The sequence below is a fragment of the Cucumis sativus genome, chromosome 1 (genome assembly GCF_000004075.3).
Source record: "Cucumis sativus cultivar 9930 chromosome 1, Cucumber_9930_V3, whole genome shotgun sequence".
Classification (NCBI taxonomy): Eukaryota; Viridiplantae; Streptophyta; class Magnoliopsida; order Cucurbitales; family Cucurbitaceae; genus Cucumis; species Cucumis sativus.
Genome location: NC_026655.2, coordinates 1,443,147 through 1,467,954, shown reverse-complemented (window position 1 = coordinate 1,467,954; position 24,808 = coordinate 1,443,147). Strand labels below are relative to the sequence as shown.

Genomic DNA, 24,808 nt, shown 5'->3' with positions numbered 1-24,808 from the left:
TAAAAGTCACCCAAATTATAACTTTGGAATGATTATCAAAATAAACATATCTCAAGTAAACTAAAAAATCGTAACATCGACCTTGATTAAGGTTTGAAGTTCGGTTCTTCCACTTAAAAAAATATTATGCCTTAATGGATAAAAGAAATCTTGAAGTTTCTATAATTGAAACATTCGTAACAAAATGTGCACTTAGTTGATACAAACAATACAAAGAGGATCGGATATTTCAACTATGTTGACACATCTTGGAAGGATATATATATATATATATATATATGCGCGCGGGTGTCGGAGAATGGGATTTTTATTTGGAGTTGGTTGAAGTGTTTTTCTGAGTTGACCTTGGAAGATGCTGCTGCGTGGCATCACCAAAACCTAAGCTGAGCAAAAGTTTTTGAAGCATAGTGTTGTTTGTTTGATGTCAGAAATGAATCGTGGGCTTTGGCCCCAATTTCCCCCTTTCTCTCTATTTTTACCCTTTACTTTTCACTGCCCCATTCATTCATTATTAAAGCTGCAAAACTAAACTGCTCTCCCCTCTCCTTTTCTTTTACACACACACTTTTCTCCATATACTAAAATTAAAACACTAACTCACTGATCCTCACTCCTTGCTTATCTTATCTAACGTTCTTCTCTCATTTTTCATTATAACGATAACTACAATCACGATTAAATGACAAACATAAACAACACATTCGATAAATACATTTGCATATAGTTCACTAATAATGTGTGTTAGAGCTACATCCATAGACAAAACAAAGATAGGGAACCTTTTTAGTATTAGAGAGAAAGGATCAAGTTATCTCTCGAGTTAAAAGAAACATCCCCAAATAACACACCATGTAAGATTTTAACCAATGAGCTATTACTCAATAACAGTACATTTAGGTTGAAGCAAAGGATGGGCTATGTAAAAGAGGGTGCATGAGAGACGACTTAGAGATCATTGGGGAGTTTTCCTCCAAATATTTGAACTTTCCTTTCTTTTTTGGTTGGGAGGGGGAGATAATAAGTAAGATCTTAGCCAAATTAGAGGGTAAGCTGTCTCCTTCAATGCCATACATAAGTGGCAAGAGCATGTGGTCTCAGAAAAGGCAGCATTCTCTCATTTCTGGTCCACATTTCTTCACTAATAGGCCCCATTTCTTTTTTTTTTTCTTCTTCTTCTTTAAAAAAAAATTAAATAAATTATTTCATCAGTGTCATATATACACAGTACACTGCCACCCATTAGATGCAGCCACATGCTTGAATAGACTCTATGTTTTTATCAGACCACCCCTAATAAAAACCCTAATAAAAAACACCTTCCCCTTCCCTTTTCACTACTCCAATTCAAATTTTTATAATCATTCATTATTAAAAAAAAACCACATACTATAGACAGCAACTAGCCCCAATTATAGTTTCCTTCCGTATCAATAAACGATGTAGGTTTTACGTAGTTCACTAATCATATATTGATTAGTAGAATATGTTTTTGGGTTTAATCTTTGTTGGACATGGGACATGGTGAGAATGTTATGAAGTGTCAACCCTAGTTGTGATATCACAGTGCATCTCTTTTTTATCTTTTTAGTAACTTTTTAAACTTAGTTTACTATTAGAAGAAAAAAAACAATGTTTATATAGTGCATTTCTCTATAAAACTTCTACTAATTAAGATTGTAATAACGTCATCGGTCGTTTAAAGCGACAAATAAGAAAGCATTAAAAGTTGGAGTAGTAGTAATTGGTGAGAGAGGAGAGTAGGGAAAGAGATGAGCCATGTTGTGGTGTCCCATTAAAGGTCCTTCAATGTTGGCAATTCAGTAACATATAAACTAGATCATTTATTTTTAGTGTTTTTACTCTTTTCTTCTTAAAATAACTGTTGCCCTTTTCTCTGCAAATTGGATTGCATTTATCATTTTTACTATTGCAATATATCAGCTGAGAAAAAGCTTTAATTTCCCTCCTTTCTTTTAGGAAAAAATATATGTATATAAAAAAAAGAATTAAAAAAAGGTTAATCAAGATCAAGGATGGTGGAGAGCAAAAAGGACTTTATGTTGTTCATTTGCATTCATTGCAGCTAGATCATCCAAATACTTTCACTTTATAACATCAAATAATATTAAATATATTCTGCTTTTTCAAATCCTTGGTGATTTTCCTTTTGATCTCTATTGGGTTAATGATACAAATTTATATACATATATTAATGATAAGCACCATAACTTGGAATTGAACCCTATAATTACCACCTTCTCATGGTCAAAAGAAGCTGCCCTGATTAACAAATTTATGATATCACCTAGTTTCATTTTATCTTCTAAAAAAAATGATGGGAGAGCTCTTCTGTTCAACCCTTTGGTTGGAAAAGTAAACAATCGTCTTTTTTATGAAAGTCTCCTATTAATCTTTCGCTATCGTTGTTACTATTAACTCTACATTAGAGAGCTTTTATATTACTCCCTTCTTGTGATTATCATGTACTCTTCCCTCTCTTATTGTGGAGGAATAAATCTACTGTAATTGAGAGTATTGCGAGGATGGTAAGAATGTGTCGATGTTAGCAAAATGCAAAAGCTACTCTAAGGCCGTAATAGTTGTCTATTGATCCCTAAACTTGACATGAACTTATACAAGTGTTTAAATTCTACAAATTTCTACCACTATTTTGAATATGTAATTGTAAATACCCAATTTTTGCAACTTAAATTACCCCAAAAGAAATTATGATTAATTTTTATATATCTCTCATAAAGCAAAACCTCATAAAATTGAAAGAGATTACCCCACACACATATTGATAGACAAATGAGATAATATAGTACAGATTGAATAATATATAATCCATCATGGTTTTTTTTTATAAAAAAGATAGTAATTAGTAGTTAAATTAAGAATATATACATACACACACATATATATAGACTCACTGTGACTATATATATAATATGACAACACAGAAACTCAATTATTTTGAGAAGCAGAATTTGTTGGTGTTTTTCTTTTTAAAAATTTGATGCATTTATGTAAACAAACCCTAAAACAGTCCCTACTCTAAAAGAAGAAAAGAAAAAGAAAAAAATGATAGTGGTGAGGGGGTAACCCACAATTTCCTCTATTTAAGGGACACCAAATTCCCCTGAACCCTCAACATATGATTTTGTCTCTTTTTCTCAATTCCATTTTTTAAAAGCCCCTCTTGGTTGTAAAACAGTGAAATTGTAAGGGCATGCATGAAATGAAACAACACACTTCTGCAAACTATTATCATTATTATTATTGTTATTATTTCATGGCAGTAAGGAAAAAAAAGAAAAAGAAAAAGAAAGAAGAAGAAGAAGAAGAAGAAGAAGAAGATAAATGAAGAAGATAAATCATTGATTATTAGGGTTTTGGGTTTAAATATAGATTGATACACAATGAGTGGTTGAAGAGGGGAGGGGTTTTTAATTAATGGCGTAAATGAAAAGCAAATGAAAAGGATTTTTATTAATTAATGTGTTGGGAAGTATTAAGAGAGTGATTACCCCACTTGTATAGTGTAGGAGAATCATATGGAATAATAATAATAATTTTAATGTATACTATTTTGCATATCATTATGATTTATATTGTTTTTCAATATATATATATATCAAACCCCTTTTAGCTTAGGTTATAGCTCTTATCTTTTTTGTGTAATTGAGAGTTGCCAGCTTATTCACATCTACATTATAATTTCTCTCATACCCTTTGCTTAATTATACAAATTAATAAACTCATTCTCACATCATTTATTTCATTGTTATTTTGTTAAATTTTAGGAGAGAAAAAAAAAAAGAATGATATACATTTTAAGTTGTATTCACAAACCAAAGAAGAAGTTTCACGTGATAAACTATGATGGTTCAATTAGGTACGTATGACATAAAAAGAATAGGTGTATAGCATTGGAAGTTAATTGTTTTTTAAGAACCGTGTAATTGATTGTCGTTACAAATTAAAAATCTTTAAAAGCTCACACTTACCTAAATCATAATCACAAAGCTATTATTATTAGAGTTGTTCATCGAGTCAATTGTTCTCTTTTAAGGGGTATATATATAAACGTACTGATCATGAAAAAAGAAGCATAAATGATCATTTTATGGGTTGAGAGATCAATCAAACAACCAGCTTGTTCATTGTTTGACAATTACTACAACGTCTAAACCATTTTTGCTACAAAGTTGAAAATTTTTCAACAAAGAATATCTAACCCATTTCACAACATCATTTTATTTGTAGTTGTTAGTTTCTAGAAATAGAGACTAAAACTACAAATTTTACTTTCATTGATTTTTGAGAAGGTAGAAAGTTAAAAAGTTTGGAAAGATGATTTGTTGAATTGAAAATGTCACCCTTTACAAGCAATTCTTAACCTAATGTAAGGGTAAAAAAAAAAGTGGTAATGGGTAAGGAAAAGGAAGAGAGAAAGAGAGAGGAAAATGATGAGTTGAATGGGGAGGATAGTACCCCACAAGGATAATCTTTCCTTTTACAAGTCTCACAATTTTTTTTGACTTAGTAGAAATGGGTCCCTCTACTTTGGCCACCATTGTCCTTGTGGATTGAATCATAAAATTTCAATATAATATGTAAGTATATATATATATATAATTTTCTTTTCTTTTAATTAATTTCAAAAAAAAAAAAGCACCTCACGTGGACTCTGAACCAAAGGGGCTGTCCAACCCACAATAAAAAGGGAACCCCCACATAATCCCTAATTTTTATTTTTATTTTTTATTTTTATGAATTTAAATAGTTTATGTAAATATTTTCAAAGTTTACACTAATTGATAAGCAAACCAAATTTCTTTTTCCTAAAAAACAATACATATCAATTTTTAAAACCCTCTTCCCTCTCCTTCCTATAATTCCCACTCATTATCTTTGTTGCTTAAAGTTTCCCATTCTTCTTCCTCTCCTCCTCTCTTATCTCTTCTTCTTCTCTCTTCTCATCATCAACATCAACAACAAAAACACATACCATTTTTTTCCTTCATGTGTCCCTAATTTTAGAGAATATGACAGACCCACCATTCTTTTTTTTAAAAAAAGACTGACTAAGTCTTTTTTTTTTCTTTTTTTTTTTTACATTTTTTTTTTTTTTGTTCTTCATGCGATCATGGAAGGAGGTGATGAACTTCACCACCATCATCACCATCACCACCAGAATCACCACCACCAACACCAGCACCAACACCAACACCGTCCTACTTTCCCATTTCAATTACTTGAAAAGAAAGACGACGATGCTGCCTCTTGTTCTACTTCTCCTTACCCTTCTCTTGCTATCTCTGCCGACACGACTACTACTACGACTACGACCACAACCACGACCAGTTCAGTTGTTGCAGCAGAGACTTCTAAGAAGCCCCCACCAAAGAGAACTTCTACCAAAGACCGTCACACGAAAGTCGATGGACGGGGTCGTCGTATACGAATGCCGGCCTTATGTGCGGCTAGGGTATTCCAACTTACTAGAGAATTAGGCCATAAGTCCGACGGTGAAACCATCGAGTGGCTTCTTCAACAAGCGGAACCCGCTGTGATTGCTGCTACTGGAACCGGTACTATCCCGGCTAATTTCACATCGCTTAACATTTCGTTACGTAGCTCTGGTTCTAGTATGTCGGTTCCTTCACAGCTCCGATCTTCCTCTTATTACAACCCGAATTTCTCCCTTCATCAACAACGTCGAACCCTATTCCCGGGTTTTGGCCTCTCGTCGGAAACCTCCTCCACCGCCGCTCTTCTCAATTTCCAGTCCACCAACATCGGAAACTCTCTGCTGCAAGCGAAACCCGAAATAAGAGACACTCCCTCTTCGTTAGACCTCTCAGATGCGGCGGAGGAAATCAGTATAGGACGGAAGAGAAGACCGTCGACGGAGCAGGAGTTGTCGTCGTCTTCGTCGCAACATCAAATGGGGAGTTATCTGTTGCAATCGAGTACAGGGACGATTCCAGCGAGTCACGGAGGAGCTCAGGTTCCGGCAAATTTTTGGATGCTTACGAATACAAATAACCAAGTGATGGGGGGTGATCCGATATGGACGTTTCCGTCGGTTAATAACAGCGGCTTGTACAGAGGAACGATGTCGAGTGGGTTACATTTCATGAACTTTCCGGCACCGGTGGCGTTGGTGCCAGGTCAACAATTCGGGTCCGGCACCGGCGGAGGGAGTAATAACAACAACAACAACAACAATAATAATAGTTCGAGTGAAGGACACTTAAATATACTCGCCGGACTAAATCCATATCGGTCAGTTTCTAGTAGCGGCGTAATGGAACCACAAGGAAGTGGGTCGCAGTCACATCACGGCGGCGGTGGTGGTGGAGATGATCGGCATGATACAACGAGTCACCAGTCGTAACAAAAACGGAAAAACGCAAAACTGTCGAATTTCTTCGCCGTTCCGTCCACATGTGTGGTCGTTTGATGTGTGGAAACACACGTGAGGTTTGATTTTCCATTTTTTTTTAAAAAAATCGAGTTTTTTTTTCTCCTTCTTTTTTTATTTTAATTTTCTAATTTCTTTCTTTTTTTGGTTAAAATTATTTTTTTTCGTGTGATTAATAAATATTGGAGGTTTTTTTTTTCTTAAGGGTGTGATGAATGAGAGAGATAGAAAAAGACTAAAAGAGAGAGATAAAAGAGTGTAAGAGTATGATCTTCACATATTTATGATTTGATTTTTTGACTGCATCATCATCATCATCATTATATTACTCTTTAACATACTATTATATATTTGCATGGTAATAAAAAGAGGTTCCTACTACATTTACCAAATGAAACAGTAATGTTATGGTTAATTAATTAAAAAAAAAAGAGAGAGAGAGAGAGAGAGAGGAAGGAGGAGGAGGGTGGGGCCCTGATCTTATCAATTCCAGGTGTTGGCTCAGGTGGGAGGGACCCACTTGCTGCTCATTGCCTAAACCAATGTACAATGTCACTGACAAACAGGTGGATCATTCTTTCTTCTTCTTTTTTTTTATTTTTTATTTTTATTTTTATTTCAATTTTTTAAATTTGATTTTTATAAATAAAAAAATAAAAATTAGGAATGATGATCATTATCTATATTTATTTTTATTTATCTGTAGGTCCCTTTTAACCTTTTTCTTCTACACATGATTGAGTTAGTAGTAGTAGTAACAGTAGTATGCAAAATAAAATTAAAAAAGGAAAATGGGAATCTGGAAAAGTTAAATTAATTTGCATTTGAAATTTAAATTTAAATTTACGTAATATATGTGGGTTTGTTTTTTGTGTCAGAAGAGCGTACAGTACTATATAGACAACAGCTTACGATTTATTATTATTATTATTGTGGAAATTTTTGATTGGTTCTCCCCAATATCTCCTCCTCCCTTTCTTTTTATTTATTTCTATGCCCTCCCCCCCTCCACTTCTCCTCTTTTACCAAAACACCCATCAACTTTTTCTTATTAACTAATTCTCCATTTCAGTCTTCCTCAAACCAAAGAAAAATGTCTAATACATACATTGTTGTTGTAAATATAAACTAATAGGAAAAAGTTGTTTTTTTTTTTCTTTGTTTGATTAAAATTAATAACCCTACTCGAGCCTTTCTAAAAAGAACGAAAATTGAAAGTTTGAAAATTCAAAAGCTTTTACTTTTAGACAAGGAAAATAAGTCTTATATTGTTTCTTTATTCTTATATTCAATTATTATGTGCAATTCATAATATCATTATTACGTTGCAAATAACGAGATCATTCGCATTTTATTGCAAATCATGTTTAATATAAAGTTTATAAAATCTTGTGATCTGTGTTAGGTTAATTAGTTATAAATGAAATCCACCAAAAATGAATATACATCTTGTATTTTCAATTTTGTCATATTAATTGAAAGAAATGTGAATTGGAGAAGGAACATTTAAACGGTTGATAGAATAGACAAGACTGTAGTGTTAAAAGGGAAGGAATGGTTGAAATATTTTGGTAATTTAATGGAGAGAATGTGAGAGTAAGATTTGAAAAAGTAATAATAAAATGTAAGCTAAGGTTGGAATACAATTATAATGAATAAATAGGATAGGTCTCCATCCAACACATTAGGCACATGCATATGAGTTCATTGTGCTACAAAATCTATGGTCCCCAACACATAAATTAAAAACTTAATTTAAAGAGAGAGAGAGAGAGAGAAATAAAAAGAAGACTACTCATATGCATCATTGAAGAACACATCTAAATAATTAAGGCAATGCCTCTTTAGGCTCAACAAACTTGTTGGGATGGTTTTGGAAAAAAAAGAAATATTTGGATGATTATTGTATATCTCAATACGAATTTTGAGAAAGTAACGTTGGATTTTATACTACTATCAATAAAGTGTTGTTGATTATTGGTTTTATCTTAATAACCTAAATCTAATAAACTAACGTTCTAAGCTATTTATAATGAGTTCTCTTAATCTGGATACACGTATGATGCACATTAAAACTATAGGTTATTTATTTATGAGTACAATACAAATTTGGATTAAATTTATATACTTTCATGCAAGTAAGCTCTAGCAATGCGATCAAAGTAGATGAATGAGCTACATGAACCCCTCAAAGCTTACATGCAAGTTTTATGCATGTTGAACAATCATTTTAGTCAATTTTATTAAAGAAAAACAAACTTAAGATTGATTAAAAATAGACGATGATATATATTTTGAATAGAATTGCTTTTTTTGGGTTAGAGAAAGAAACAAAACTTTGAACAGTGAAAAAAAGGTGGCCTTATAGTAAGATATCTAAAGTAATAAAAAAGAAAAGTATGTTGCCTCCCCCTCCTTTTAGAATTATTCTTTTTCTTCTTTTTAAATCTTAATTGAACATTCCAGTTTCCCACCCAAATTATTCATAACAAAATGATTAGGAATTGGACAAAGAAGAAGAAAAAAAGAGATTAATCGAAGAAATATAAAAGGAAAGAATTAGGGAAAAAGGTGGATTTGGTAATGAAATTTGGACCCATAATATAAAGCAACGTGGTTGGGTTTGATATAAGGCTACACGTTGGTTGTTAGGACATCGGCCCATGAATAGAGTTTTTGGTTTTATTCAAAATAACTTTAGATTGAGTAACGATTTAAGCTTTGTTTAGTAACAATGTGGTTGAAAAGATAACATGCATATAGCAACGGTCCTAAAATGAAACATCAAAGGCTTTCGTGAGTACTTTATTCTTTCTTTTTCATAATTAGTGAACAAAAGATTTTCTCGTTTATCGATTAATGATCAAACGAGAAGATGCTAATGATGACAGATCGACTAATGTTTGTCGAGTCTTTAAAAGGTAATTAAAGGGTCAGACTAAGTTGAATCTGTTAAATCCATAGTTTAAAGTAAAAATTTGGGGTTAAGAAAGAACTTAAACTTAAATACATTAATATTCATTAAAATATGGTACGGTGGAGTTAGTAATGTGGAAAATACGGAATCGGCGATTGCTCGTCGCCCCAAATCTCACGGTGGCCCGGCCGACCGAGTCACAACTCATTGCCCCCACTCGGGAGTCGCGACTCTGTGAAATGACTCCCCTTCTTTGAATTCTTCGCTCTCGATTTGATTGAACTCAATCATTCACTCACTCACTCGCTTAGGATTGCTCAAAAGCTCAGATCCTTCATGGGAAGGACTGGAATTTTCTCGGCTCACTCCACCACTGTCGCCTTGATCTGGCTCACCTCCGCTGTTCTCTTCTTCTTTCTCTTTCAAATGGCCCTCCACAACTCTACTTCTTCCTCAGGTATTCTTCTCCTTCCTATCATGGGGTGTTTTGCTTTGTTAATTTTTTGAATATTGGCGATCTCGATTTGGGAATTTAGGTTTCAATTGATCGTAACAAGATTTGTATAGTGAGAGTTCGATCGAATCGATTCATATGCTCTAAGTTACTTTTTTTTTTTTTTCCATTTTTATACGGTTATAAGTTAAAAGCAACTAAATTAATTAAGTAGAATTCTTCTCTTGTTCAGATTTTAATGTACACCTGAACGCTTAGCGGCACTTAAGATATTTGATCTGATACAATGTAATAGAAGGATAACAGCACATTCATAAGAAATCTGAGCTTACACTTTGATCTGATATCGTGTTGTTAGGAATTGTTGTTAAAAAAGAAAAATTAAAGTTATAAAATATTTGATTAAAAAATTAGGTTGTTAGGTGATGGTGAATTTAGTCAAATTCATTACCAATATCTAACAATACTTAAAATGTTTTTTTGGTTGTAGGGTTTTTCTACTAATTACTTTTTTCAATCTTGATTTTTTTAGGCGTTTTTATGTCGAAATACAAAGTTTCCTTTTATAAATTGCTCTTGAATTTACTTTAAAAGTTTCAGGAAATTGGTTTGGACTGTGGCTAATTTGAATTCCTAATCTCTACATGACCAAAAAAGCTAACAAAACTGCTTTGTACTTGCCATTTTTTCGAAGCTTTTGTGCTTGTTGCAACCATGTGTCATGTCATCCGAAGAATCTAATATTACTACTTGCAATTCTATAAATGCGTTTAATTTTACTTGGGTTTAATTTAGCAAGGTATATGAAATGAAGTCTATCCCTTTCCTGATAACGTCTATCAGATTCTTCAGTATCAAATTCTGAGTTAAGATCAAAGTTATACGATAAGATGGAGAGGGATTTAGATGAGAAAGGGGCAGTTTTCCTCAAGGGCGGTGAAACATCTCAGTCTTTATCACTTTCTGATATCTTCACCATTAAGGATGGAACTGTGACCCCTGTATTGAAGGCAAGCTGTTCCTTAAAAAACTTATGATCTAAATTTAGATTTCTTTCCACATTTGCTGTGAATGATGTCCTTTTCATGTTTGCAGGCTGCAAATCCTCCTGTTCGTGCCAATGTTTTGTATCTAAGCACAGAGTACTCAGTTCCCATATTGTAAGTATTTTTTAAACGTTTTAACATAGCCTTGGAAACTATCAAAATTGAATTCCTCATGTTCATCCATCCATTTAGCATTTCGTGATGTCATCACTGAATAGATTAAATATATATATATAAGTGGTGAAAAGGACATGTTTCGTATTGTGTAATTTCATGCTAAAAAATTCTCTGATTATTGGTAAGAAGTGCTCTTTGTCGATTAAACATGTTACAATTGAAGAGAGTAGACATCTTCAATCGTTATACTTCCTAGACTGTTTTTCTTTTTTGTTGTAGGATTTATTGTTGTCTTATTTAGGTATATAGTGCTTATGCCTATTCATAAACATTTACGTTGTGCTGCAGTGAGGCTGTAAAATCCATATTTGACCCTTATTTTGATGAAGGTATGTTTTAGGTTTTCATTTTCTTAAGTAGGTCATTGTTTACTTCTTATGGTTCATATGAATATGTTTTTAATGTAGACATGATCGTCTTTTTTTTCCCCTTCTTTTTGTCACGAGTATGGTATCATTCCCTAACATGTGTTCCCCTATTCTTTGTTTAGCAATTTGGTTTCAGAACTCTAGCTTGTACCATTTTAGCATGTTCCATGCATCACATCACATTACACCGATTCCTGCTAGTAACGACGAGGCAAGTTTCCTTCTGATCTGTCATTGTATTGCTTCAAACCTTTTTTCATACCTTTTTGAAAAATTTTCTGTCTGGCAGATTGAAGCTGAAGCATCTGCCGTGAAGTCTGCGACAGAGCATATGTGTCATTTGAAAATAGTTCTAGACAGGGTTATTCTAACTTCAACAGGTGTTCTTCTAGGATGTTGGCAGGTAAACCTTTTAACTTATGGTGACGTCACTTTAGCATTTCTAGATCGTTCAAGTGTCTAGACTTGGGCTGCTTTTTTTTTTCTTTGAAGTTTTTCCTCGGCAATACATTAATTGAGGGTCAGGAAAACATGACTTGCACAGTTCACTATTTACCTTATTTTTCAGACCATGACTTACCACATTGCCATGTTTTCTCACATTAAATGTAAGCATTGATGTTTTATGTAACCTTCTGCTCTTCTGTTTAAGAAAAGGAACAACAAACTGAACTGAGACTGCACAAGAGTTCAGAGAGGTCTCCTTCGATTTTTGAAAATTTCTCTGGTAATGTTACTCTGTATATTTTCACTAAAACTATAGTGAAATATCCAGATAAGTAAAAATCTTGTCATTCTGATAGAACTAGAGAAATACATTGAGAATGCAAACACCCAAACCTTTTCAATCATGATAAGAACTAGAGACATATATTGAGGATTGATTTATGAGAACTGAAATGAGGCATAAGATAACCGACCAGATAATTAAATATATTGAGGATATAGAAAGACACCCAAACCTAGTGGATGAGGAGCTAATGTATATAGACTTAGAGTAAATGAGTGCAAGCTATGATGACCACTTAAGATTTATTATCCTGTGGGTTTTCTTGACAACCAAATATTGAAAGGTTAGATGGTTGTTTTGAGACTATAGTTAAAAGTGTGTGCAAGTTGACCTAGACACTCATGGAGGTAAAAAAACCTGAGATAGTTTTTATTGTTGACACATCATAATTACTCTGATACTTTTGGCACCTTCCTATTACAATGGGAAGACAATTAGTATTCTGATATTCATTACAATTGGAACGTTGTCCTTTTTAGGTATGTAACTTGGTCTAATACTGAAGACAGTCAGCTAGTGCAATTATTTCTCCTGTCATAGGACTGTGGAGGTTAAAGAATATTGTTGAATCATAAATTTTTGCTGATACTTATTTTCCTTTTATGTAGGTAATATCAGGGACAGATCCTGTGACAATCCGTGCTAAACTAAGGACAGCACTTCCACATGCACCTGAGAAACAACTTGTATGAGTTTCTGATTATTAATATCAGTTTATTCGAAATAGTAGCAGTCAGCAAACTACTACTCCATAGTAATCTTTAGAGTAATCATTTAAGTTGGAGGGCATGTAATATTAGTACACTCAGGTAATAGATGAGAGAACTTGTCCCATCATCTATTATTTTTGGCTTTGATGCCTATTTTTGAGATTGGTGAGCCCTTGGTAGTCTCCGCACTGACGCAACAGCTATTAATTTCCATTTTCTTGCTTTGCCACTTTCTGGGAGTTGGAAAGTTTAAAAATGGATTTGGGGGAAATTTTATTGTTAATTACATTTAGCTGTTTTTTTAATTGAAAATACTTAAGAAGAATGGCCTGTAGTTCCCGTGAGCACTCCAATTGATTGGAAATTTTATATGTCATCCACTTTATGCTGCATTTATTGGTTTATCTTGCCAACCATTGACACAAAGTGTGGGTATAAAAGAACTAATTTTCAGTCCCATGTCTTTTACAGTATGATGCTGCTATTCTTCACACATCATTTGCTCGGCTTTTGGGTCACCCTAAAATTTCACAAACGGTACTGTCTCTTACCAATGTTTATTTTAGATATTTCTTACTTGCTTCAAGTTGAGATTCAGGAAGCCTGCGTAGTTCTTATCATAATTGCGTGGTGTGAGGATAGGAACTGGTATATGAATGTGGTCAATTGTGATAATAGTTAGCTTTGTTGACCTGAAAGTGAGAGGGGACTATGGGAGACTTCATACATTTTTTTAGAAGCTTAGTTCTACTCTGAAATTTTCCATTTTCTTCTAAATTAAACAAAAGAATACCAAAATCCCATGACGAAATTCTAGAAAATTTTTCATATGAACGTTTTGTTTTAATATGCATAAATAGGTGGTTTTAAGCAAGTGAAACTTTATTGAAATAATAAATGTAATTTCGAACTTAATACAAAAAAAGTTAAAAGGGAACTTCTCAAAATTCAGATGAAGTCTTAAGCCTATTTGATAGTTGATGGCATATTTGTTGAATCTTTACTTTTCCGTGACTTTTTTTTTTTTTTTTTTTTTGTTGTAGCTCGGTAGAAGTTCTGATGAACTCCAACTCTTCCACGAGTTGGTTGCTCGCTTGAATAAACAAATCCGTGGATTTGAGGTAAGTTCTTAATCTTCATGTTTTAATTTATTTGTACGTATCTATACATTTTGGTTGTTTTATATTTAAAACTTAGCTTGGTAGGCTGAGTATAATAGTAAAGATGTTTCCAATCCTTCTCCTTCTTACAGAGATAACATTATGAGGACCCGTAATACATACGTTAGAAGTTAAAAAATAATTGTTTTTTAGGGTATTGTCAAGATGGGAAAGCAAAATGTGGGGGAAAAACAAATAACAAACTACTTCGAGAGTTGTAATGTGAAAATAGATGGGGATCATGGAATATAAGTTGGATTGATTCCATGAAATCGATGCATAGCTTAAAATGAAGGTAATCAATTTGAAATGTTGCAGGCAGTAGTTTCGGAGCTGTGGTATGTGGAGGAATATGATGTGTTAGCTTTGGCTTTGAATGGAAGGATGAAGGTTCGCAAGTTCCCACTTGGCTGCGACAGCTCTTGAGATGAAGAATGTCTATATAATCTTCATATTGAAGCCTTATACAACCAAGTTTTAAAGAGTTCTCTTGTAAACAAACCGTAGCTGAGGCAAAATTTAAGAGCATTGAATTGAACAGCAGTCCAATTCGTCCCTTCCACAGCCCCCTCGGAATGGTTTCAAAATTGCTCGACTTCGTGAAATACTTGAGATGGCTATACGTTACGAAAGTGCTTTCTTGTAAATAAATAACGATGGAGCTTTAAAAGCAAGCACGTACAACCAATGTTAAAATATATTGTTGATATATTCATTTCACGGAAAGAAATTGTTATCATTAGTTGAATGATACTTAATTAGACTCTAATTGATGAAAAGCAAGCCCGTACAACCAATGAGCAAGTTTAAATTTTATGTTTTAAAAGAGTATTTAACAATTAAGAAAAACAAATAGAAAGCAACAACTCAATGTGCAACTCTATTGATATTATTTGTTTCTTTTAAATGCAACAAACATGTACGCCTGAGTAATCATATTCTATCTTGAAGAAGAGTTGTATATGAACGATATCAATTGTAGGAGAGGGAGAGGGGATAAGTTGGAATTTTGTTTGTTATTTGAAAGTGAAGATGGAGAAGGGATGAGGGGGAGATGAGCATTAGGAATGCGCGTGTGTGGTGGACACGCTCCTGAATGGTCAATGGGACGATGCATTCAGTCTTCGCCCTCGTGGTTGCCACACTCTTTTTGGAGATTGAGAAACGTTAAACTTTCGAATACTTCAACCAAAGAAAAGCTTTAATTGTGGGGAAATGCGGTGGAGGTGATGTGGCAATGAAGTATTGGAGATGGCCAAGTCATAGGACACGTAAGCAAAATGAGAGGCAAAGAGAGATGACGAGAAATTGAAATTGAGAGGAAACGACAAAATGGGAGCGTGTCGACCATGCTTCCGGCAAGTCGCCGGCCACGTGCTCTCTATACTCTCAGACCTTCCTTCCACACGCCCATTTGAGATCAGACTGCGCCAGCCCTAATTTCCCACCATTTTCTTTCTATATCTCTCTTTCTTCATCTTCCAATTTCTCCCCTTTCTGTCTCTAACCTTTCATATTACTCCTTCACTTCCCAGGTATTGTCTCTTATTCATCCCTATTTTGTTTCTCTCTCTTTGTTTTCTTTTCTTATAGTTTTCTTCATTTCCTCACTTGGGTCTCTTTGTTTTTTCACAATTTTCCATCCAATATGCCTCTTTGCTGACTTTTCACTTTCAAAATGCTGGAAATTTCGGTTTTTTGTTACTGCAAATGCTCTTTTCTTTTATGTTGAGTGTGGAGTAGCAATTGCCACTCATGCGATGATCTAACGTATGTTTTGTATAATTTCTTGCGTCGGTTGAAATGAAAAAAATGGAATTTTTTTTTATCAGGTCTTAAGTTTTACATTGTTTTTGCTTTGTTTTGATTATTAAGATATATTGGTAGGGGTTATGTAATTGCAGAATTCTGGCATTTCATTCGGTTTCACTTACTGTTGAAGATCATGGTTTCTGAGGTTCCTTCGAAACCGGTTGTTGAAACTGATGCTCCAGTCATGGCGTCGGTATCTAGGTAACGCTTGATGATTCTTGATTCTAATATTTACTTTGTTGAATGGACTGAATGTTTTCAAATTGTAGTGCTTCTGTTGTTGTATAACTCGCATAAAGTAGTGAATTAGTTGTTGAATATGCCGATATGGAAACGGGATAGAAAGATGGACTTCGGTTTTGCAATTTTGCTTTGAATTAAATCATTAGTGTGTTGATGGTAGAAACTAGAAAGTTTGTCTGATGATGTATTTATGAATATGCTGAAGATGCTGCATTTAGTAATTTGCGATCGTTTAGCAGTATGAATGTAAACTTTTAACTGGCTCCTTATGCAGGAATTCTCCTGGTAAAAAGAATCAGGTGAAAGTTCCAAAGAAAATTCACAAGGCTGAGAGGGAGAAGTTGAAGCGAGAGCATTTAAACGATCTCTTCCTTGACCTTGCAAATGCACTTGGTAATTTCTGCTTCTGCCAATCTATGACTATATTGCTTTATTAATTCACAACCGCCCTCAATTTGGTGATCATTTATGTTTTACCGTTTGTGGAAAATGTCTTCTTATGTAAAACGTAGTGTGATACGCTCCCACTTTCGATTTGGTAGAATCTTAAGATATTCCCTATTGTGGCATATTGTCAGCTATTCTCATACTTGGAATGGTCATCTGCAGAGCTGACAGAACCCAATAACGGAAAGGCATCTATATTGTCTGAAGCAAGTCGGCTGCTGAAAGACTTGTTTGGTCAGATCGAGTGCCTTAGAAAGGAGCATGCATTGTTGTTGTCAGAATCCCGATACGTAAGGCTCTTAACAAGACAATTACCTCTTTCTTTGACTCTAAAGGAACATTGCTCAAAGTAGTTGACTTGGTTTATATTGTACAGGTTGACATCGAGAAGACTGAGCTGCGAGAAGAGACTTCTGCTTTAGCATCTCAGATTGAGAAACTACAAAGTGAGTTACAATCAAGGGCTGTACATTCTAAACCTGACTTAAATGTCACCCCACCTTCAGAGTTTCCACAACAAGGAACGACAGTACAACATTTCTCAGGGGAATGCCTTGGATTGCCTGTTATGGAACCTACATTGCAGCAAACGCATGCCGTTTTTATCGTTCCTGTTCGGCCAGATCTCCCATCTTATCCAGCAACGGATGCAACTCATGCCCCAATAATGCCTACTTCACATGTAAGCAAACCACATGCCAGATATCCAACACCAGCAGATTCATGGCCTGCTGGACTTCTCAAATTGTCACAAACAACAGAAGCAAGTAAAGAAGCTTTAGCTATTGGTTGCAAGAACTTTGCAGATATGGGAGAAAGAGGTTATGATAGAAGTGAGAGCTGATTGATTTAGTGACCTCTTTTGTCTTTATTTAAAACAGATGCCCTCAGCAGATAGATGATTTGTAGTATATAAGTTAAAAATGGCTGATGGCTAACCTGTGTTTTAGGATCTGTCTATTAGTAGGATGTTAGATTCGAGACTTAGAATCGTTTGTTATTTACGCTGTAGTAAGTTAATGAATCAGCAATTGGCTTCCTACTTTTCATCCCCTGATTTTCAGGTCCATTAAATCTGGAAATTTGTACAAACATGCTAAGTTATGAAATGAAAAAAGAGATTGGGATGATGTGGAGCAAAACTTCTCAGATATAAGTTTCACTTTGTTGGAGTTCTTGGAATTTTCCCAGTCAAGCTCGACAACATTTTGGGAATCTGAGACAAAAAGAAGAAATGGTGTGAGTTCGAGAAGGCTTCACTTTACCTGTAATGTCGTCATGTGCAAATTTATGTTTGGTGGACCCTTAACTTTCACCTCTCTCAAAGGGCCAAAAAAGGAACGGTTCTTAGCCTCTCAAGTATTGAAATCTTGAGATGGTCATGATTTTTATTTTTCTTTGGAGTTAATTATCTGTAAAGTGGTTGTCAATTTTGGAATCTATTGCAGTAATAACATTTTTTAAGATTGAACACAAGAATGTGTCTTAATCAACTAAGTTATGTACAAGGTTATTGAAATCATAATCTATTACCATAAAACGTCTTTCATTTTGGGTCAAGTTTTAGTTTGATGATATGAAATCATATTAATGGCTAATTATGCTCATTAAGTTAGCTCAAATCAACAGATTTAAGGTAATAAAATTGGCATTAAACTGTTTGATATTCTCTTCTTTTAATCTCTCTTTATTCTATTGTTCTTTTGCATCTTTTCTTTTTCTTTTCTTCTTTTTGCCTCTGGAAAGTTCGTAACACTAAACAATTTGTATTAAACAGAGTATTTACCAAATCTCCCATTGGTTTGTTCGCTAATTTCCTTTTTTATCACTTTCACCTCAGCACTTGTTTCATGATTAAGGCACAAAGTTCCAATCTTTACTGTGTTTCTCTTTCTGGGCTACCGAACTCGACAAACCCAAGAGCCCCTTTTACGAGGAATCGATCATCCAGAAGTTTCAGATCAACCGGAGAACGGGAAGTGATTCACAATCAATCGACGCCAAATGGGATCTGGAGCAGGTAGTTTTTTTAAGGTCATCCTAAAAAACTTCGATGTTCTTGCCGGGTATGTTTCTCTCCTCTTGATTATGATTTTCCCAAATGAGGGTTCGTTTTTTCTTTGCCATGGCGAACTAGAAAACTTCTTTAGACTAATTATCTGTTAACCTCAATATCATCTGTTCATGAACGATCAAATTAGCTACGTGTTTAGTGGAAGGAATAATGAGAACCCCAACTTCTTTGCATATGCCACCAATTTGTGTTTGCAAGGGCTCCAGGTTAGGTGGAATGGGTCCTGAAATATATTGTAGCCATCGGTAGAAAATTGATATCATCTCTGCTTAGTAAAATCTACAGTTTCTAATCTTTGACAATCCTGTCAATGAGTATCAGTTGGGGAACTGAAAACTGACTTAGCTGGTTTACCGCAGATCTGAGGCCTGTCATTGTTAAGTATTATAGGCTGTACTTCTAGTCCAACTAAATCTACCATGAAATAATGAAGGATCTTTGAATGGAGCACTCTATCCAGTCCCATTGGTTAAGGACTTGGTTTTGTTGTTGTATATTTCAGTTTTTGCTCATAACACATGTAAGCTTTCCTGTCAAGGGACTACGAAACCTGCTAGTTATTTTGTTTCATATAAACAATTAAGTTTGTTGAAACCCTTTGGGAACCGAACAAGCCTTGACCTTATTATCGTGTTCTTATGTTAAGAAGCAGTATGTAGTTGATCACTGGTGGTTTAGCACTGGATAACTTTTCAGCTTTTTACGCATCCTAAGCATATAATCTTTAGTACTTGGGGATGTCATTTTGTAGTTCTATGATTAGTTTTCAAGAGCATTTAGCATGCACCAGATCTCCTGAGGCCAAATATTCCAACACAAAGACCTCTAGTCTTGGTTATGTTCCAAGTAGAAAACCTTCTAGGTCAAGTGATTCACTTTTTAAAGCACCTGGGGTCTTTGTAATTTGATCTTCTATGATTGACTGTAACTACCACGACCTTCTAGTGAGTAGAGGGATATGGAGGAACAATCATGCACAACTTGCACAACATATGGATCTGACTAGATCAAGAAGCCATTGATGATACCCTTAAAGAAGATTGAGAGGAAACTGTACAGCAATGCTATTTGTGCTCATTAGTTGTGAATAATAATTGTACATGTCTGTATATGACTAGCTTCTTTTTCCACTCTATTTAAAATATTTTCTGATTGCTATCAGAATCATGTAAGTGGACACCATCAAATTCTTAACTTCATTCCTGGGTTTCATTTGCAGGCCTCTTGTGAGTCTAGTATATCCTCTGTAAGTGGTTCTGCTTCTTTGTTTAGCTTTCTATCCTTATCTTGAACGACGCCTTTGGACTGTTTGACAGTCGCATCCCAAAATTGTAGCTCCAATGTTTTCTATTTGGCAGCTATGCATCAGTTAGAGCCATAGAAACAAAGTCTCCTGTGGACGATCAGCAATGGCTTACTTACTGGATTCTGTATTCTATGCTCACACTCTTTGAGCTTACATTTGCAAAACTTCTTGAATGGTAAATTTTCTTTAGTTTAGAAATTGCGTTTTGCTTATTTTATTATACAGTTCTATGGCTTTCAGTTTGTGAAAATTAAAGCTCCCTGGGTCTATATGTGAGTTATTTTTTTTCTTGTTACACTGATGTTAGTTAATTTGCTTGAGATTAGGACTTAGAATTTCAAATCCCATATATGATTATGATAAGTTGATATTTTATTAGAACTGGTTGAAATTCACTGATGAAGTTCCAATTTTTCCTATTAAATCTTTACATAGGATCCCTATCTGGCCATATGCAAAGTTGATTTTGTCATGCTGGTTAGTCATTCCATACTTCAGTGGTGCTGCATATGTGTACGAGCATTTCGTGAGGCCTCTATTCATCAACAAACAGACAGTTAACATTTGGTATGTTCCAAAGATGAAGGACTTCTTCAGCAAGCCCGATGACATCCTAACTGCTGCAGAAAAGTACATTGCTGAAAATGGGACTGAAGGCCTCCAAAACATCATCAACAGGGTATATGCACTCTGACTCGGTCTCCAATTAGTTAGTTTTAACTGACCTTGCTGATACATATAAATGTTTTTTCATTTTATTTCTGTAGGCTGATAAGGCTCGAACGAGTAACCGTTACATGAGCTATACTGAGAACCACGACCAAGACCATGATCACGACCACGACTACAACCATGATTACTGGCACTAGTCTATATCAAACGTTGGAGGGTAAGATAGGATAATCTTTTGGCTGTCAGTTGGTTGATGCTGTGTGATAGTGTTTATCTGTATGTTTTGTATTTTGTTCATATGAAACACTAAACACAACGTATGTGTAAGATATTCCTTCTAAGTAGTTCGTCTAATATTATTATGGCTTCTGGAGCTTTGATGTCTTATTTGTTCTTCCCCCTCACATTTGAGTCTTTACTTGGTTGGAAAATAAAGTCTTGAGTTTGTTTATGTTCGATAGACTACGATAGACTATACCGATACTAGTTTATCTTCGTGTGTCGTGGTTCATCGTAGGTAGTCTGTGATATTTTGTTATATTTTATAAATATATTGGTTCGTTTTTTACTTTTTGAGTTCTTAATTGTTCCACTTTTTCTGTCGCTAATTATCTAATACTAATATACTTTAAAAGTAGGAACATATGTTATTCTAAACAATATTCCAAATTTGATTTGTGTTTTAACTCTTCGTGAACACATTTCTAGAACGACTGAACCTATTACATTCCACTTTGATGTTTTGTTGGTATGGAGAGAGTATAGTGTAGCTTAACTCAAATTAGACTATTAGACTATTTATGATGTTTTTCCTAACACGAGCAATCCCAACAATGTTAAAGTAGTTGCGACGCTCAATGTTGTAGAGCGCCAAACTTAGTATTGAGCGTCAAACTTAGTACAACTTGGTTATATATTCTTACCAAGTTGAATCGATGTTTCAATTGTTTTTTGAGGACGTTTTTTCATACCACTTTCCAATTTTTCTTCTGCTGTAGTTAACTTAGGTCTCACTTAAACAACTCTCAACAAAAACTAGCAATGAGATTGTTATTAATTGTAGCTAAGCATTTGTGTTTAATTAATTATAACTTCAGAGACTGATCTCTTTCTTAGGTAATGTATTAATTAATCAAAAGTAAGAAATTTTGTATTTTCATGATCCAAGAGGAATCATGCAATGAATGTTTCCATATTTTAACTCAATTCCAACTATTTGTTATATATATACCATTGGATTGGCATACTTAAGGAACTAATCAAACTTAGTTTAATTACAATTATTAAACTCATTAATAATTTCTATATGTTTTTGCAACTTGTTGATATCACAGAGTTATAAACAATTCCAAATTAATACCCTATTTGTCTTAAACACACACAATTATTTTGTAGATTTCCTAAAATCAAACTCAAATATTCACATAAACAAACAAACCCCCACTTGCTAACCAATTGTTCATCTATAAACATAGTCAACAATAAACACTAATACCATTCGCCATAATTTCATTAATTTTAAACTAATCAAATTGCTATATTGATAAACAAATTTAGTATACTGAAAAAGTATCCATTTTATACATTTGAAATTCCCACCCCTTTCTCATTTAAATTGTAATGTCTTTAGAACAATGTAACACTTTTCACTATTTTGTATTTTCAATGGAATATTTCAGTGTTATTATATGCTATTTAACACTAAAGATTTAACTATTAATTATTTGAAAGAAAAAGTCCAAAATATGAAGTTTGAAAAGGCATAAAGTCGAAAAATGGAAATGCCTAGGTAACTGGGTTTTTTTAATTTTTTTTTTTTTTATCCCAACCCATTAGTAAAGTAACATTAAATATATAATTATTAAATTGTTAATTACAATTATAATAGTAATAATAATATTATTATTATTTTGAGAAAATGATTAATTATTATTATTATTAGTTTTTGTAATTTCGATGCATGGAACGAATAAATAAAAAGATGCTGTTTTCTTTTTATTTTAATTTAAGAGTCTTTCCACGTGCAACTCTCTCTTCTTTCTAAGTTTATGTTTTCTAATGTCTCTCATCCTCTCCTTCCAAATGCAATTAATCTTCTTCTATACACTATATTATTTCCCCATTCTTTTAATTAACAAACTACTAATACTCTTTATTTTGCATTAACTACTCCCCACTATAACATTTTCATTCTATTATTATTGTTGTATATTCAGAGAATCATGTCTTAAACCCCTTGATTAATTATATACACATCTTTCATTTTATTTCTATCATTACATTATTATTATTGATTTCTTTTCTGAAACACACCTATGATTACTGCCTATAATTTCTTTGTTTAAGGTTTTTTTTTTGTGTGTGTGTGTGTATGAAGTCTATGTGTATTTTAAATTATACTATATGGTATGTTTCTGTAGTAAAGGGTGAATATATATAGCTAGGGGCTACAAACCAGCTTTTAGAGTGCTATATCTCATATTCTTTGTTCCTATGTGATATATGGTAAAAGTATAAGCACAAATTTGGTTGCCTTTTCGAGTATACTTTTTGTTTCATCGAGAATTCTCGGTTGCCATTTCGAGTACACACTTTTAAAGAAAAAGACACGAGAACTAAGAAGATATAGATGATTCCTTTTTTGTATTTGAAAAATAAATACACTGAAGAACTCATGAGAGAGCTAGAGGAACATATAGAGTGTGTATAAAGAACCTAGAGTAAGCTAAAACGACTTATTAATAAAGCTTAGAATTAAGGAGCTCAATGATTCATGGGGAAGTCTTGGTGAAGGTGCAAAATGAACCCAATAGGAGAGACTAGTGAAAGGATCTCGAAGGATTAACATCCATACATTTGAATTATTATCAAGAGTAAGAGTAATTGAGTGAGTGATGCACTTAAGTGCACATTGATTACAACCTTAAGTGATAGCAATCTAATTAACTACACCCAGAAAGTATTAGCTCAACATCATACTTCCAAAATTTAAAACCTAACAAAATTATGAGACCAAACGTTAATCGTACATTACCATTCAATATAAACGATGAAAGTCGTCATTGGATAGACGATAAAACACTTTACTGTTTTCTAATGTAAAGTTACAAATCCAAGACTAACTCGAGTATCAGTCAATCGATCAAAATGCGTATTGTGCAAACCACATCGATGCTCATCCCTTTTACTCTCTCGTAATTTAATATATAGCATGGTAATAAAGTTGTATTGGTATATAACCTAGTAATGAAGTAAAGTTAAGGGTTTCGTCGGTGTTGATTGACAGAAAATTAAAAACAAAAAGGAGAGTTTAGAGACAAAAGAGAGATGATAATGCTCTCATTCCAAAGCAAAACAACGTATATTTTAAATGAAAGAGAGAAGAAGACAAATCTTGAGCATATGGCAATGAGAGTATTAAATCATTAAATTTGGAGGGTAAAATGAATTAAGAAGAAAATTAAAATTAGTAGAAGAGTGATCCAGAAGGAAATCTGACAGTGCCCATTGGTTTGGAGAGAAAACACCCATTTTTTAAAACTATAAACTAAAACCAAAACCAAAACTAAACCCTAAAAGCACTGACACCCTCTTCGCTGTCCATTCATGTGCCCCGCGATGCTTGCTGAGCCCTTCATTTCTATTCACTTTCTTTTAACTTCATCCCCTACCATTTCTTTTTCCTCTAAGTACGACCGCGTCACGTCCCGTCTCACATAAGTTTAGGAATCAAAATGAGAATATATAACTAGTATTTCGTTTCAAAGAACTAACACACGTTTTTTTGTTGCTAAAAGTGAAAATTCTTATAGTGTATTTATGAACGGTAGAAATCTTATGTTACATTCTTATCATAAAAAACACGTTTGACGATTATACAATAATAGTCTTAAAATGAAAGAAAAAAAGAGTTTGAAACCACCGTTACAATCTTTTACAAGTGAATCAATTAAACTCTTCCTTTGTAGGTTGCGTCCATGGTGGTAGGTACGTAGGTGTGTGTATATATATATATATAACTAGGTCAGTATAGTTGAGAGAGAGAGATTGATATTTTGAATATGCAAATGAATTATAAGAAGAGAAGATTGGTGTGTTAGCTTAATTAATGAATAAAATTAATTTAATTACGTCAACCCTACAGTTGTGCTGCAACGCATATGGGTGTGTCTTTAATTTAATTATATGATATAACAAAC

The 24,808-nt window shown here is 33.8% G+C and overlaps 4 protein-coding genes across 9 annotated transcripts; all 4 read left to right on the top strand.

Annotated features, from left to right (window-relative positions):
• The first annotated feature begins 4,866 nt into the window (after window positions 1-4,866).
• LOC101221049 (transcription factor TCP14) lies at window positions 4,867-7,014 on the top strand. Its single transcript, XM_004138116.3, has one exon. It carries the CDS (start codon window positions 5,153-5,155, stop codon window positions 6,404-6,406), a length of 1,254 nt encoding a protein of 417 aa, XP_004138164.2. The 5' UTR covers window positions 4,867-5,152; the 3' UTR covers window positions 6,407-7,014.
• A 2,388-nt stretch (window positions 7,015-9,402) lies between these two features.
• On the top strand, window positions 9,403-14,834 carry LOC101220816. 3 transcript variants are annotated; one of them, XM_011661758.2, is made up of 10 exons: window positions 9,403-9,807; window positions 10,657-10,814; window positions 10,900-10,964; window positions 11,316-11,356; window positions 11,518-11,606; window positions 11,685-11,798; window positions 12,794-12,871; window positions 13,367-13,432; window positions 13,939-14,016; window positions 14,374-14,834. In XM_011661758.2, the coding sequence occupies exons 1-10, from the start codon at window positions 9,687-9,689 to the stop codon at window positions 14,479-14,481; spliced, it is 918 nt and encodes a 305-aa protein (XP_011660060.1). In that variant the 5' UTR covers window positions 9,403-9,686; the 3' UTR covers window positions 14,482-14,834. The 3 variants fall into 3 exon arrangements, with proteins under 3 accessions (XP_011660060.1, XP_031744188.1, XP_011660055.1); XM_031888328.1 differs by having other exon boundaries at window positions 9,404-9,807; window positions 10,600-10,814; XM_011661753.2 differs by having other exon boundaries at window positions 9,408-9,807; window positions 10,648-10,814.
• A 514-nt stretch (window positions 14,835-15,348) lies between these two features.
• LOC101220270 (transcription factor bHLH47) lies at window positions 15,349-18,021 on the top strand. 4 transcript variants are annotated; one of them, XM_031888333.1, is made up of 5 exons: window positions 15,349-15,590; window positions 15,960-16,068; window positions 16,385-16,503; window positions 16,720-16,847; window positions 16,934-18,021. In XM_031888333.1, exons 2-5 carry the CDS (start codon window positions 16,001-16,003, stop codon window positions 17,399-17,401), a joined length of 783 nt encoding a protein of 260 aa, XP_031744193.1. In that variant the 5' UTR covers window positions 15,349-15,590; window positions 15,960-16,000; the 3' UTR covers window positions 17,402-18,021. The 4 variants fall into 4 exon arrangements, with proteins under 4 accessions (XP_031744193.1, XP_011660048.1, XP_031744199.1 ...); XM_011661746.2 differs by having other exon boundaries at window positions 15,943-16,068; XM_031888339.1 differs by lacking the exon at window positions 15,349-15,590 and adding an exon at window positions 15,622-15,825.
• A 230-nt stretch (window positions 18,022-18,251) lies between these two features.
• On the top strand, window positions 18,252-21,060 carry LOC101220028 (HVA22-like protein a). Its single transcript, XM_004138111.3, has 5 exons — window positions 18,252-18,623; window positions 19,851-19,877; window positions 19,990-20,112; window positions 20,373-20,616; window positions 20,705-21,060. The coding sequence occupies exons 1-5, from the start codon at window positions 18,562-18,564 to the stop codon at window positions 20,804-20,806; spliced, it is 558 nt and encodes a 185-aa protein (XP_004138159.1). The 5' UTR covers window positions 18,252-18,561; the 3' UTR covers window positions 20,807-21,060.
• The last annotated feature ends 3,748 nt before the right edge of the window (window positions 21,061-24,808 follow it).